This window comes from Theropithecus gelada, chromosome 11 (assembly GCF_003255815.1).
Source record: "Theropithecus gelada isolate Dixy chromosome 11, Tgel_1.0, whole genome shotgun sequence".
NCBI classification, from domain to species: domain Eukaryota; kingdom Metazoa; phylum Chordata; class Mammalia; order Primates; family Cercopithecidae; genus Theropithecus; species Theropithecus gelada.
Window position 1 is genome coordinate 9,128,448 of NC_037679.1, and position 14,795 is coordinate 9,143,242.

Below are 14,795 nucleotides of genomic sequence, written 5' to 3' on the forward strand. Positions count from 1 at the left end.
AGAGCGTGCAAATTGGAGGCTGATATTGAATTGCAGCAAAATGAGCAGAGGATTAGATGCCCCACCTGGACCCACCCCAGAGAATACCAAGGCCTGGGCTGGCCCTTGTGAGAAGCTGGCAGGCCCAGTCCCAGGTGGAAGCCTGGCCCCTGGCCCAATGAGCAGGGACGATGAGGCAGGGTGGGTGATCCCAGGCAGGAAGACACCACTGGTTTGGCTGAGGCCCTCCTTCCTGGGCCCTCCACCCTCAGCCCAGGCATCCCACACTCATAGAGCTCCTCCTGGTTCTGGGGGCGGAGCAGGATCAGAGCCAAGCTGAGACCCTATCCCAAGTTTCTGCCTTCAGAGAGTGCAGGGGAGAGGGGGATAGGAACACATCCAAATGCCCAGGATTCTGAGGGGGTTGGGGGAAGGGAAAGCTGCCTTGACTGAGTAAGTCAGAGAGGCTTCCTGGAGGAGGGTGAAGGGTGTGAGGCTGAGATACAGGAAGATCTGGGTTTGAATTATAGCTTGGCTGCTTCCTAGCTGTTTGATCTTGGACAAACCTTTCGTTCATTTTACATTTTTTGGAGTGTCTACTCCATGCCAATCATGTGTGAAATGTTGGGACAACAAAGGCGAATTCGATCTGGCTCTCGTCCTCGGAGCTTCAGCAAATCATCTGGGGTGGCGTGACCCGTGCTATGATGGAGGTGAAATACGGGGCTGCAGGGCGGGGCCACAGGACTTGGTGGGCAGCTTAACCTCGTTAAGCCTCCCTATCCCTAATTCACGTGATGGGGTTTGTAACCACTTCTCACATCGTTGAGAGAAAAAGGTGAGCCTGACTCAGAGCTGTGGCAAAGGAAGGGCAGGGCAGGCTTTAAGGAGAGGCACAGGGCTGTCAGAGGCAGAGGCTAGGGAGGGGCAGGAGGGGGTGTGAGGCAGGGTGGGAGAGAGCACGGCCCTGTGCAGATGCTGAGCCAGGTCCTGCAGGTCACCCAGTCACTTGAGTCCCTGAATGCTGGAGGCAGGCACTGGAGAGCCAGGGCGGTTCAGCCACAGCTCCTCTGAGCAGGGAGTCAAACAGGTTTGGGTGACCCTTGTGAGCAAGGTCCCGGGGCATCACTAATTTCCACCCCCTTCTCTGGTAATGACCCCAGTACAGCCTGGCCCTGGCAGTCACAGCTCCTCCCTCTCCCTATAGGGCTGAAACAGACATCGGCTCTCCAGGACCAGCTGGTAAGAGCTTCTCCACTGCCCCCCAGCCCTGAGAGAAGGAGTCCCACAGTGTGCATGGAAGCCCAGGGAGCTGGGAAGCTACAGAGGCACCATTGCTCTGGGGCCTGCAGCCCAGACAGCCCCCTCCAGATGTAATGGGGGAGGAAGCCAGGAACTGGGAGGAATTCAGAGGTCAGAGGAGGAGCAGTGTCAGGAGATATGCCCTCCTGCAACTCCTCCTCCCAGCTGCTCTCCCCTCCTGCTAGTGCCCACAATGGCTCCCAGCTGCCTCCTATAAGGAAGCTTTATTAGCCTGCAGCCTGTACTCTTCCACACAGCAGAGCTGACAGGACCCCCATTAGTCAGCTTATTCAACCCTTCCCCTGGTGCACAAACCCTTGCCAAGCTTTTCTGGCATTTTGCTCAGCCTGCTTGGACCCTCCAAGCAGGTAGGAATTCACTATTTCACAAAGCAGTGTAATTAGAAAGGCTTCCCTGACCCTAGCCACCCACATCTAATCTTTGTCAAATGTGGGCAGACTTGTTCCTGGCCCCTTATCCCACCGATTCACACATGCACACACTCCCTCTCTCCATCCAAGCTCCAAGAATCAACCTCTCCCCTGAACCAGGTCCCTGAGGACCACCACGTGGCTGCAACACAGCAGGTGTGGGGCAGGGTGCAAGTGGGCTTAGGGGGACATAAGGGCTGGCAGTTTGCTCATTGATTCACTCGACAAACATATACTGAGCACCTCTAAAGGGCCAGGGCCTGTGCTAGGCACTGCGGTGCCATAGTGAGCAAATCCAGAAATGGACCCTGCCCTCTAGGGGTTCACAGTCCAGAGGAGAAGCCCGACGCTGAGCAGAGGGTCACATCTGTGAGCAACACAAAAGGCAAACCCTGGGCAGATGCCCCTGGGACTGTGTGTTACGGGCTATAGGAAGCCTCTCCCAATAGAAAAGCAAGTTTGCAGCCAGAACCTCCACCAGCGTCTTTCAAACTGTGAGTGGCAACCCATTCGTGGGTCTTACAATCAGTTTAGTAGTTGTGACCTGAATTACTTGTTAGTGAAATAGAGAGGAATTTACAACATCACATTTAGGAAATACTGTTTTGTGAAATGTTAGTTTCAGTTATCTAACTATCTGTCTGTCTGAGAGATCATGTTTATTAGTTAAGATATTAAATGTATTTCTCACTGCAGGTCTCAATCACAAAGGTCTGAAAGCCACTGGCCTGGAGTTTGAGGAAGAGTTAGCCATGAGAAATGGAGGTGACACGGAGTCCAAAGAGAAGAAACAATAGGTATCAGGCTCAGAGATGAAAGGGCTAGAAGGAGGACATGCCAAGTTCAAGGTCTGGCTTGTCTCGAGGGCAATGGGTAGCCATGGGAGGTTAGCAAGATCCCATCTTCTTCATCCCTGGGTCTCACCCCATGGGCAGGAGGGAAATGGCAGGAAGCTGTCTTTGTGTCTCCCCAGGAGCCTGGACCTGTGACCTTCCCTGCCTCCCCCTGGGCCTCAACCGTCACGACCACCTGGGCTTTGAGGTAGGGTTTGGAGGAGGAAGTCAGCCTATTGTCAAGAAAAGGCTTGAATTTCTATATTCATAGCTTGTTTCTGTCACGTACTAGCCTTGTAATGATGGGCAACTTGTCTAATCCCTTTGTTCCTCAGTTTCCTCCTGTGTAAAATAGGTCTCATAGAACTGATTCCCAAAAGTCCTTGTGAAGATTTAGTTTGTAACCCAGATGTCTGCAGACCTCCAGTGAAAGAATATGTTTTTAGTATTAGTATGTATGTCCCAAACATCGCTTGGAATATGCTTATACTAACAAAATCATTTGTTTTTTATCTGAAATTCAAATTTACCTGGATGTCCTGTATTTTACCTGGAAACCCTACACAGAAATCAAACGGCTCACGCTGTGTCTCAGAGCTGCAAGGATCCAATGCCCTCCATCCTTCGGAGGCTGTCTGAGGCCCCAGCCATGACTCCCACCCTCCTCTCCTGCCAGCCGCAGCCAGGGGCTGCTCTCTTCACTCCATCCCGCTTTGTCCCGACTGTGGATCTACCCGTTCCCTTCTCCCTCAGTCCCCAAAGCACCAGACTCACAGGCCTGCTGTGTGACCCACTTTTACCGACCTTTCAGGGAGAGTAGAGGGCATTTGTGACTCAGCTCAGAGCAGGAAACACACCTCATGTCAACTGTCAGACAGGGCTGCTCCGAATTCCATCACAGTGCTCCAGCAGGGGGCGTCCTCACCGGCCACGGCCACAGCCACGGCTCAACCAGGCCCAGCTCCCAGACACCCTCCTTCCACCTCCTCTTTTCCACCGCCCCCGTCTCTTCTTTCAAGCCACCAGCAAACAACACCCTAATCCGTGTCTTTATTATTCAAAGAACTTAAGCACTCTTTCCCACCGAGTTCCCATCTTGATTATTTCAGGGAGTGAATTAGGGACTCACCTTTACAATCAAAAAAGTTCTCTCAAAGCCAGGTTACTGGAGTTCTAATTCTGCCTTCCCACTTACTAGCTGTGAAATCTCAGGAAAGTTACTTGACCTCTCTCTGCCTCATTTTCCTCATCTTTAAAAAACAGGATGACAATATTTAGCTCCTAAGATGGTTGTGAGGGTTTAAGTGAGCTGATATACCCAAGAATGTCTAGAACAATGCATGGCAGAATGGGCATTGCATATGGGTTTAATCTTGTAACTGCCATGTTTCACCAGTTCTAAGGTGTATCTCGTTTCTCATCATAAGAGCTCTTCTGCTCGTGTGGCAGCTGGGAGTGGCCGTCATTGCTTGCGCATACCTAAACTTGGTCAGGTGAGTTCCGCGCCTTCAGCTTAATTGCTGTTTAAAATGTCTTCAAAAAGGTTACACTGTGGTTTAGCATTTAAACACAGTTATTGTGTATGCAGAAAGGCGGGCAAACAGAAGAGTGTAGCAAGAATTTGATATTAGTGAAGCAGTTATCATTGAAGAATGACCACAATTTCATATTTTCTTGCAAAACAGCAGCCAAGTGTTTTATGAGACCTAAGAAAGGAAGAGCCCCGTAAATAAATGGAACTGTTGTGTTGTTTTATTACTGAGAAAAGGGCAAAATGATTGCTAGTCACACATGAAGCTAGAAAATACCAGCAATAAAGCTTGCGGAATGAGTAGCTGAAGCTTGAAAATAAATGCTGGAAACAATAGTGGACAATCTTTTAAAGAATGGCACATTGCCAATGCTCCTGATGGCACAGAAGGTGATACCATGCAGAAAATCAAGGACTCTGAGTCAAAGAGGGTTTCAGGAAAATTGGACTCTGAATGTGAAGAAATTTGGAGACTATTTTAGCCCAATTTGTTTTACCTATAATTTCCTTTTATGCATGCAAAAGAGCAATTTTGACTTTAAAGACTGATATCTAAATAAATCTAAAATAGCTTTTGTGTGTGTGTGTGTGTGTATGTGTGATACAGTGTCTCACCCTTCCGCCCAGGCTGGAGTGCAGTGGCGCAATCTCAGCTCACTGCAATTTCTGCCTCCCAGGCTCAAGCAATCTTCCCACCTCAGCTGGGACTACAGGTGCACACCACCATGTCTAGCTAACTTTTTGTGAGTATTTTTTTGTAAAGACAGGGTTTCACCACGTTGCCAGGCTGGTCTCAGACTCCTGGGCTCAAGTGATCTGCCCACCTTGGCCTTCCAAAGTGCTGGGATTACAGGCATGAGCCACCAAGCCCAGCCTATAAAATAAGCATAACATAAAATTTACCATCTTAACCTTTTTTTTTTTTGACACTAATTTTCACTCTTGTTGCCCAGGCCGGAGTGCAATGGCACAACCTCGGATCACTGCAACTCCTGCCTCCTGGGTTCAAGTGATTCTCCTGCCTCAGCCTCCTGAGTAGCTGGGATTACAGGCATGCACCACCACACCCGGCTAATTTTGTATTTTTAGTAGAGACGGGGTTTCTCCATGTTAGTCAGGCTGGTCTCAAACTTCTGACCTCAGGTGATCTGCCCACCTCAGCCTCCCAAAGTGCTGGGATTATAGGCATGAGCCACTGCGCCTGGCCCTCATCTTAACCATTTTTAAGTGCACAGTTCAGTGGCATTAAGCACATTCACATTGCTGTGAATTCATCAGCAATTTTTGTCATGTTCTAATTAATAGTGCATGATAGATGAATAGATTTCCTAAGACACAGCATAGTGGCCATTTTAGAAAAAATGCAGCCATCCCTTCAGGGGAGCAGAGCTGCCAGCCAGAAGCACAGCCAAGCCCTACCAGCTTTGATGGGAACACCTTCTTCCTCCCTGGCATGAAGGGCAAATGCAAACACAGGCACGAGCTGGGTTACTGTTGGCCCCTTCCTGTCCTCCCAGACTAGGGGCCAGATCAGAATGTGAGTCCTGACTACTATTGTAAGCTGTGCGGCAGGTCACACTCTCTCTGGAATTCATGTTCTTATCACGGCAACTAAAATCCATGGGCAAGATGATCTCCAAGATCCCATCAGGTTCTAAACGTATGATTTTGTGGCTGAACAACCACACAACACACACACCACAAACATATGCAAATTCGGGTTGGGGCTTTGTGGGCTCCAAGGAGAAGCTGTCATACCTATCCTGGTGTATTGGGAAGCAAGAGATTTTCACCCGACTGGGTTAGCGGCGGTTCTTCCCAGAATCAAGGGTCAGTGGGCCACTCCTCAAGATCGTGAATACCTTGACAAAAGAAGGAGAGACCAGAAAGGGTGTGCGGCCCATCCCAGAGCACACAGCAACTAAATGGTTGGGTGTGGATTTAGAAGCCACTGTCACAGCTTCAGTTCACATGAGGCCCAAAGAGAAGGTTTTCCAGGGACCCTGAGACTCAGTCCTGAACTTGGCCAGTTGGGGTGGACAGTATGTCCGAAGGTCAGGAGAAGTGATACATGAAGCCACAAAAGAAAGGAGTAGGCCAGGCGCGGTGGCTCATGCCTGTAATCCCAGCACTTTGGGAGGTCGAGGCGGGTGGATCCCAAGGTCAGGAGTTGGAGACCAGCCTGGCCGATATGGTGAAACCCCATCTCTACCAAAAGAAATATAAAAATTAGCCGGGCATGGTGGCGTGTGCCTGTAATCCCAGCTACTCAGGAGGCTGAGGCAAGAGAATTGCTTGAAACTGGGAGGTGGAGATTGTAGCAGCAGTGGGGAAGGAATATTCCCTGGGTGGGGGCAGAGGCACACCCAAGCCAGACCCCTCTGAGTCCTTGTCTCTTCCCATGTGCAGAGTCTGGAGGTGGGTCCCAGATGCCCTTTATATGACAGGGATAGGGGTCCCCCTCTCCCTCAATCTTCTCCCAGAGGACCCAGAATGCCTGAAGTTGGGAGGGATGGCTGAGGGAAGGGTGCTAGGGTGCCAGGTGTCTATGTGTCAGGCCAGGCGCTAGGCACTGGAAATACACTGGAGAACAAACCCCACAGGAATCCCTGCTCTTTTGGAGCATCCCTTCTGTATGGGTAATTTTTATTCTTTCTTCCTCCCCTTCCTCTTCGCCTTTCTCCTCCTCCTCCTTCACAATAGCAGGAGTCATGAGTCCCCATACATATGTGTATGATACATTCTCAGTTGCAAAATACTTTCCCGTTCATTATCTTACCGCATTCTCAAAACAACTTTATGGGGTAGGCATCTACACTCCCATTGTCCAGACAAGGAAACTGAGGCACAGAGTGTGGCTCGGTAATGTGGGGTGTGGCAGAAAGCTCCAGACCAGGCTCAGTCCCAGCTCAGCCACTAACCTGCTGGAGCACCCTAGATGAGTCACTCCCCTCCCTGGGCCTACACTCACCCCACATCCCCATGATACAACATAAAGCGGTCCGCTCCAGTCTCCAGTCTCTCCCAGATTTCTGTTGCTGGGACTGTGACTTGCCCGGGGACCTGCTGGACAGCAGCTAGGGCAGGGTGCAGAAGCCCATCATTCTGTCCCCACTCTGAGCCCAACCCTGCTGTGAATCCCCAGGAGGGGGAGCGAGGCTGGAGGGATTAGGGAAGGGCCAGTGTGTGGGGCTGGGGAAACTTCTAGAGTTGAACACCTCCAGGACCCCAGTAGCCACAGCGGCATTGATAGCAGGAGGCAGCACTGCCCAGATGCTGGGCTGAGTGGGCACCAAGGCCAGAGAGCTGCTTATCAGCCATCATAGCCGCCCCGAGCCTGCACAGCTCACTGCCCCACAGAAATGTCTTTCTCCTGTGGCCAGAGTGGCCCTAAGCTCCTCGGGGTTCCTAGGACCTGTCACAGCTTCTGGGACCCCAACACGTGAGTGTACAAAGACCTGTTCTCCTCAAAGTGTAAATAATACTGTAAGGAAGGGCTGATATTCATTGACCACCTACTGTGGACCAGGCGCTGCTCTGAGCACTTGACATACATTGTTTCATTCAATCCAAACCCCAATCCACTAGGTCAGTTTTATTCTTCCCATTTTACAGAGAAAGACAAGAAAGGTTAAGTCACATAGATGGAACAGGCTGATGCCAGAATGGACACCCTCAGCTTCCTCAGCCGCCCCCAGGTTGACTCCATCACCGAGGGCCAGGGTCCCAGTGCCCGCAGGCTCTAGGAGCTGCTATTTGGCTGGGGCTCCCAGGAGAAGGTGAAGCTTAATGATTTATGGGTGATTAGCTGCAAGAATGCAAACGCAGAAGACACAAACCTTTATGCCCTGGAAATCTGTCACAAGCCAACCAGTTGTTTTCCATCCCTGTGAAGCAGGAGTAATTGGAGGTCTGACAGAAGAACTTCCCAGTTACCAGAAGGAGCAGCACTCACGCACTCTTAGTTTTGTGTGAGGTATTGCCCCTGCCTTGGTCAACAGTTCGAGTCAGAGAGAGGGGCACTGGGCACAATCCCCACCAGAAGTTCCCATTCACAAGACCCCGTGGGGGCTGGGAGAGGCCCTGGGGCAGCAGCCCTGGGGTAACCAAGGGAACAAACACGGAAAACCAGGGACGTCAGTCCTTATCTGGAGCTCATTAAATGGGGAACATCAGTCAGCTGTGAAGGCTAAGATAGGGTGATAGGCACGTGGGTGGGCTGGGATGGGGCATGGGGGCAGAGGCCACCATGGAGAAGAGGTATTGGCCTCAACGACTCCACCTCCCCACCACGTGCCCAGATCCGGGATGGAAGTACCCTATAAATGCCCACAACCCAGCCTCCCCAGAGGCCTTGAGAAAGAGAGCGGTAGAGAGCGAAAGAGAGTGCCCAGAGCCTCCTGGCCCTGAGACAGCCCGGCCAGCCACGCAGGACTCCGCAGCATGTGGGAGCTCCGCTCCATAGCCTTCTCCAGGGCCGTGTTCGCAGAGTTCCTGGCCACACTCCTCTTCGTCTTCTTTGGCCTCGGCTCGGCCCTCAACTGGCCACAGGCCCTGCCCTCTGTGCTACAGATCGCCATGGCATTCGGCTTGGGTATTGGCACCCTGGTACAGGCTCTGGGCCACATAAGCGGGGCCCACATCAACCCAGCCGTGACTGTGGCCTGCCTGGTGGGCTGCCATGTCTCCTTTCTCCGAGCCACCTTCTACGTGGCTGCCCAGCTGCTGGGGGCTGTGGCCGGAGCCGCTCTGCTCCATGAGATCACGCCAGCAGACATCCGCGGGGACCTGGCTGTCAATGCTGTGAGTAGCCACTACTTTGCCATCCACAAGGGGCAGATCCTGGGGAATCCCTTGTAAGGGATGAGATGGGAGGGATGGGCTCTGGGTGAGGTGGGGAGAGAGATGGAGACAGAGGCAGAGAGACAGAGAGAGACAGAGCCTGGAGTCAGGAACATAGCCACCATAGGAGGGTCAGGATGAAAGGAGCAATGGTACCAGAGCAAAGGCAGGATGCAGACAGACTGCAGGCTTCTTCCACCCTGACCGTCGTGCAGGAAAAGCCTCATCTGGGTTTCTGTTGGACTCAATGCCTCTGTTATAGTGAGGACCAGGCTGTAACTCAGCAGGGGTTAGTGTCCCAAGCAGACATGCTTTCCAAGCTGCGGGGAGCCTTGGAGTGCTCATGACAGGGTCCTCAAGAGAGAAGAGGGGCCCAGCCTTTCTTCTGCTTTGAGGGTTTGCAGGCCCTATGGCAGGTGCTCCTTACAGGTCAGGCTCAGACACACCATAGCCCTACAAGCAGCAATGGGCATACTTCCTTCTCCAAACCCTGACAAGGTCCCCGGAGCCCATAAGCTGGCTGCTGATTACACGATACAGGTGCTAACTGGGCCCCGTGGGCCCTTCGGGAGCTGAGGGTGGTGCCACAGTCCCTTCCCCCATGTCCCACCCCCTTCCCCTCTTAGGTCTGTGTGGGCCCTGTGAATCCAAGAGACATGAGTGTGGAGGAACGACCTGTGCTCCCAACAGACCAACTCTCATTCTATACCCCCATCCTAAGCCAGGACAGCAAGTGCCTCTTTTGTGCCTCAGTCTCCAGTATTTCCTGGCCTGTTCCATCCCTGGGCCACTGGACAAGAGTCCTGATGTCTCTGACAAGTCCTGCACAATCTCTGTGGCCACCCGCGTCTCTGCACAGGTAGCCCTTCCTCATTTGTGGGACAGGGGTATCCCAGTTAGGGAACTTCTCTGTTTTGTTTTGTTTTTGAGATGGAGTCTCATTCTGTTGCCCAGGCTGGAGTGCAATGGTACAATCTCAGCTCACTGCAACCTCCACCTCAAGTCATTCGCTTGCCTCAGCCTCCCGAGTAGCTGGGATTACAGGCATGTGCCACCATACCCAGCTAATTTTTGTATTTTTAGTAGAGACAGGGTTCACCATGTTGGTAAGGCTGGTTTCGAACTCCTAACCTCAAGTGATCCACCCGTCTCCACCTCCCAAAGTGCTAGGATTACAGGTATGAGCCACCACACCAAGGCTCTGTTCTTTAAAGAGGAAAATGTGACAAGGTTGGGGGCCAGGGGCCAAGGACAGGCTAGGTGGGCAAGCAGAGGAGCGGGCTCTTTTCCTCTGAGAACAAAATTAGTTCAGTTTACAGCAAGAAGAGGTCTAGTTAGACTGAAAAAGGAACTTCCTGAGAGCATGACCAGGAAGTTCTTCTGTAATAGCAGGGCACTGGGAGTGAGAGGCCATGGGAAACATGCAGTCCTCCTCCTCCATCATTTCACAACTGACTGGGGCCCTCAGAAGAGAAAGGTCTGGGAGGACTCCTCCATGCCACTTCTCAGCATTTACCACCTTGAGGACCTGGGGAGAACCCTGCCTGGATGTAATGGGGCAGTGGTGGGACCAACTTGCCCTGAGGCTAAAGAGAGCCAGATGATCCTCAAGACCATCCCATGTGTCCTTTGAGGACACTAAGAGCCAGCCTGGCCACCAGGAATTTAATCATTGACATGCACCTGCCCTGTGCCAGGCCAGCTATCATCTCATCATTGGTACAATGCTATAAGGGAAATTCTGTGGTTCCCCCCTATTGTGAGTGGCAAATTGAGGCTCAATAGTGAATTGATCCAAGTCACAGAACCAATAAGTCATTTCCAGTACTCCCACCATCCTCCAGAATCCATTTTGTTATCCCATTTCGCAGAACGAGAAACTGAGGCCAAATTAAATAGTCTCATGGCAAGTCAGAGGCCTCTAAAGTGTCTGCTTCCAAAGCTCTTTTCACTGTCCTCTAGAGACTCTGCATTGGACAACAACAGGAGGGATTGAGGTTAGACCCTAGAGAGACCCAAGGGTTCTGACCTGATGTCTCGGACCCAGGGGTGGGGGTTCAGGGCCTGGAGAAAGAGCGTGGGAGCTGAGAGCTGTCACTGTTCCACCCAGCACGGTGCCCAGTCCCAGAAGGCAGGGCGTAGGGCACAGGGTGACAAAACCCAAGGAGAAATCCAGTGCTGGGTGTGGCCCAGTTATGAAATCACCTCTTTACTCAGCCCCGAGTTCTCTCCTTACCCAAGGCAGGGTCTGCTGAGACCATGGGCAACCTACATGGGTGTGGAGGCACTGTCCGACACAGCTCCAGGGCCCTCACCCCAACCTCCATAGGATGTGCAGGGAGCAAACCAACAGGGCAAAGCTGAGGCCTGAAAGGCAGTGGAGAATAGACAAGGGTTAGGGAAAAAGGTGTATAGTGGACTCATAGCAGAAAGGGGCACACTAGGACCATCCCCTAGACCCAAGTCCTGTCCCTGGGAGCCATTTGACCTCAGGAAGACAGACCACGGGCCTCTCATTGCACCAGGGCCTGATGGTCTAGAGAGAGGGGAAGGTCTTCCTGCTAACCAGTCCAAAGCTTCCTGAGGCCGTTGAAACCTCTTCCGTTCTTGTTCTTCAGGAAACAGAAATTCTGGATCTCAGCATCCTTTTTCTCTCACACTGAAGGATCCCAACCTCACCCCCAATCTAATGGGCTACAGAGTCAGTTTTCCTACCTCTGGCAGGGAAACCACGGGCATCCTGGGGGATCATGGGCTGCCTTTGGGCCAGGGCCCAACAAGAAGGGATCAGTTGTTCCAGCTAAGGTGTCTGGCAAGCCCAGGTGTTCTGGTTCCCAGCCCAGAGGCCCCCCTGGTGCCTTGACTGCAGGTGGACAGGAAGATGGAGCCAGAGAGGAGAGTGTGCTCAGTGTTCCCCTACCTGCCTCTTTGTCCCCAGCTCAGCAACAGCACGACAGCTGGCCAGGCGGTGACTGTGGAGCTCTTCCTGACGCTGCAGCTGGTGCTCTGCATCTTTGCCTCCACCGATGAGCGCCGTGGAGAGAACCCGGGCACCCCTGCTCTCTCCATAGGCTTCTCCGTGGCCCTGGGCCACCTCCTGGGGGTAGGTCATGGCCATAGGTTCCAGCCTCCCTGGAGGAACAGACACACAGACCACTCCAGAGACAGACACAGAGACCCCAAGAGGGACACATACACAGAACTCTCAAGAGGAACAGACACCCCAGAGGTTTGACTCCCAGATACCCCAGAGGGACAGATATCACTCCAGCCCCCAAAGAATACAGAGCTCTTTAAATAAAACGTGAAGTTAATTGTCCATCACGTGGGTTCCCTTTAGGCTGAGGTCAAGCACTGCAGTGCGGGACAAGGACTTTCTGCCCTGTCCTCACCTGCCTTCTCTCTGTGATACCCTCCTCCCACTGCAGATCCACTACACCGGCTGCTCTATGAATCCCGCCCGCTCCCTGGCTCCAGCTGTCGTCACTGGCAAATTTGATGACCACTGGGTAATGGCTGAAACCCACTGCCCTCCCCTTCCCTAAAAGCCCATTTTAGAGGGAGAACAAGAGCTGGAATAGCATGGGATTGGGGCTCAGCAGCGGTACCTCAAACCCACCACACTCCTCCTGGTCCTGGGGAGCCTTGGGTTTCACCCCTCAGATCTGATGCCAAAGACTCAGTTTCCACAACTGTGAATGAGGATGACAACAGCTTACCTCACTGGCTTCTTGGGAACAGTAAGTGAGGCTACCGGTGTAACCCAGATAATGCAGTGTCTGGCACTTAGAACTCTACAAGTGGTAGTATTTAGCACTTATCTAATGCTTAGAATGTGGTGAGCCTTGTTCTGAGTGCCTTGCAAACATTAACTCATTCAATTTTCACAACCACCCTAGGAGATAGGCATTCTTATAGTGAAAGGCACAGAGATGGTAAGTAACTTGTTGAAGTACACACAGCATCTAAGTGGTGGAATCAGGATTCACACACAGGCAGTGGCTTCAAAATTCGCACCCTTAACCTCGCACTGATAAGGCTTCCCCAGCAGCTGGCGTTGTCGTTGCTAATTACATAAATAAGCATTTCACTAGATTAATGGCGGGGAGGAGGGGTGCGGCCGCAGAGTGTGCCACCGGGGCCTGCGGGCTCCGCGTGCCGGTGTAGGCTCGGGTGCCAAGCCATTCTCTCCGCTCGCCCCCAGGTCTTCTGGATCGGACCCCTGGTGGGCGCCATCCTGGGCTCCCTCCTCTACAACTACGTGCTGTTCCCGCCAGCCAAGAGCCTGTCGGAGCGCCTGGCAGTGCTGAAGGGCCTGGAGCCGGACACAGACTGGGAGGAGCGCGAGGTGCGGCGGCGGCAGTCGGTGGAGCTGCACTCGCCGCAGAGCCTCCCACGGGGCACCAAGGCCTGAGGGCCGTCAGCGGCCTCTACGGCCCCGATGGACGCGTGTGAGGCCCGAAGCAGAAGGGCCCACCCCGTCCCTCTTCTCCCCCAGGTCTGAAGTTGGCCCCCAGCGCAGAGTAGCTGCTTCCTGTACGTGCGCGCCGAGGCCAGTGCTGTGAGCAAGCGTAGAGGAGGCTGCCGGAGGGAGCCCTGAGCCTGGCAGGCCCCCTGCCCCGAGGCTGTGAGCAGCCAGTAGTGGATCCTCCAGCCTTTTGCAGGGAACTGGGAACTTGGGGGACTGAGCTGCGGAGGGAGGCAGGTGGGTGGTAAGAGCGAAACTCTTGAGAGCCTGCACCCAGGTACCGGGTGGGGAGTGTACAGACCCCTGCCTTGGGGGTTCTGGAAAGAGTGCAACTGGTTTTATTAGTGTGCAAGTGTGTTCATCCCCGAGTTCTCCTTTGTCCTCACATGCAGGGTTGTGCATGCCCCTGAGTGTGAACAGGTTTGCCTACGTTGGTGCAAGTGTGCATGGCTGGGGAATTCTCACTTCCCCTTGCACCCCTTCCTCCCCAACCTGCAATAAATCCACTTCTGCAGTGGATAAGTGTGGGTGCCAGTCATCCTCAGGGGAAGGGAAGGAGGCCACTTTGAGAGGGCTGAAGGGAGGGCCTTGATTTCCAGCTGCAATCTGGCTTCTCCTGGAAAATGTCCCCTACCTGCAGCGCTGGGCCCCAGCGCTTTGGTGACCAAAGATTTCCTTTCTGTGGTGAGGGAGAACCTCTCCAAAGAGGAAGCAGGCATATGAGTGTGCACACCTTCACGTGTGTGTATGCTGTGTGTGCCCAGGACCCCCATCTCCAGGGGTGCCCCAGATCCAGAGATTAGCCTCCCACTTCCGCAGAGAAAACAAAAGCCCTTTGTGGGACCCGGGCCTTTGTCTTGGGAGAGGGGGAGATTTGCAACTAGACACTTCTTGAAAGGAGACACTCAGTTTCCCAAGTCAGCCCTCTTGCCCAGCACACACCTATGGCTGGCTGGGCAAGGCACTCAGGCATGCAACCATGGGCACCAGGCAACACCCCTTCATCACCCATCTCATTCTCCCCAGTCCTCGGGCAGCAGCTCCTCTGCCCCAGGAACCTCTGTTCCTTCTCTCTCTGCCTCTCCACAGCCTGTGATTCTCTGCTTCTGGCTCCTACCACTGAACAGTCATTGTGGATAGAGCAGCCTGTTGCGCTCAGGACCAGGGAAGGGAAATGACTTCTCCAGGCAGAGGCAGATCTGAGTCTAGAACCCAGGCTTCTAAATTTCTAGGCCAGTATGACTGTTCTCAAATGAGATTAACCGGGATTAAGTGAGATGACGCATGTAAAGATGCTGTGTAAACTGTAATTCTTAATACCATTAACACGCATTACTAGAATCATTTTCATTATTTCTGCTTCCTGGGGGAAGGATGCAGAAGGAGTTTGATGCTCAACATCCCTTACC

At 52.9% G+C, this 14,795-nt stretch overlaps 1 protein-coding gene across 1 annotated transcript; it reads left to right on the forward strand.

The window, feature by feature from the left end:
* The first annotated feature begins 7,663 nt into the window (after nucleotides 1-7,663).
* Nucleotides 7,664-13,899, forward strand: AQP2 (aquaporin 2). Its single transcript, XM_025402907.1, has 4 exons — nucleotides 7,664-8,879; nucleotides 11,857-12,021; nucleotides 12,347-12,427; nucleotides 13,123-13,899. The coding sequence occupies exons 1-4, from the start codon at nucleotides 8,520-8,522 to the stop codon at nucleotides 13,330-13,332; spliced, it is 816 nt and encodes a 271-aa protein (XP_025258692.1). The 5' UTR covers nucleotides 7,664-8,519; the 3' UTR covers nucleotides 13,333-13,899.
* The last annotated feature ends 896 nt before the right edge of the window (nucleotides 13,900-14,795 follow it).

Coding starts and splice junctions, on each gene's coding strand:
- AQP2 (XM_025402907.1), top strand. CDS start 8,520: ATGTGGGAGCTCCGCTCCATAGCCTTCTCCAGGGCCGTGTTCGCAGAG. Junction 8,880..11,856: donor GGGACCTGGCTGTCAATGCT/GTGAGTAGCCAC, acceptor CTTTGTCCCCAG/CTCAGCAACAGCACGACAGC. Junction 12,022..12,346: donor CCCTGGGCCACCTCCTGGGG/GTAGGTCATGGC, acceptor CTCCCACTGCAG/ATCCACTACACCGGCTGCTC.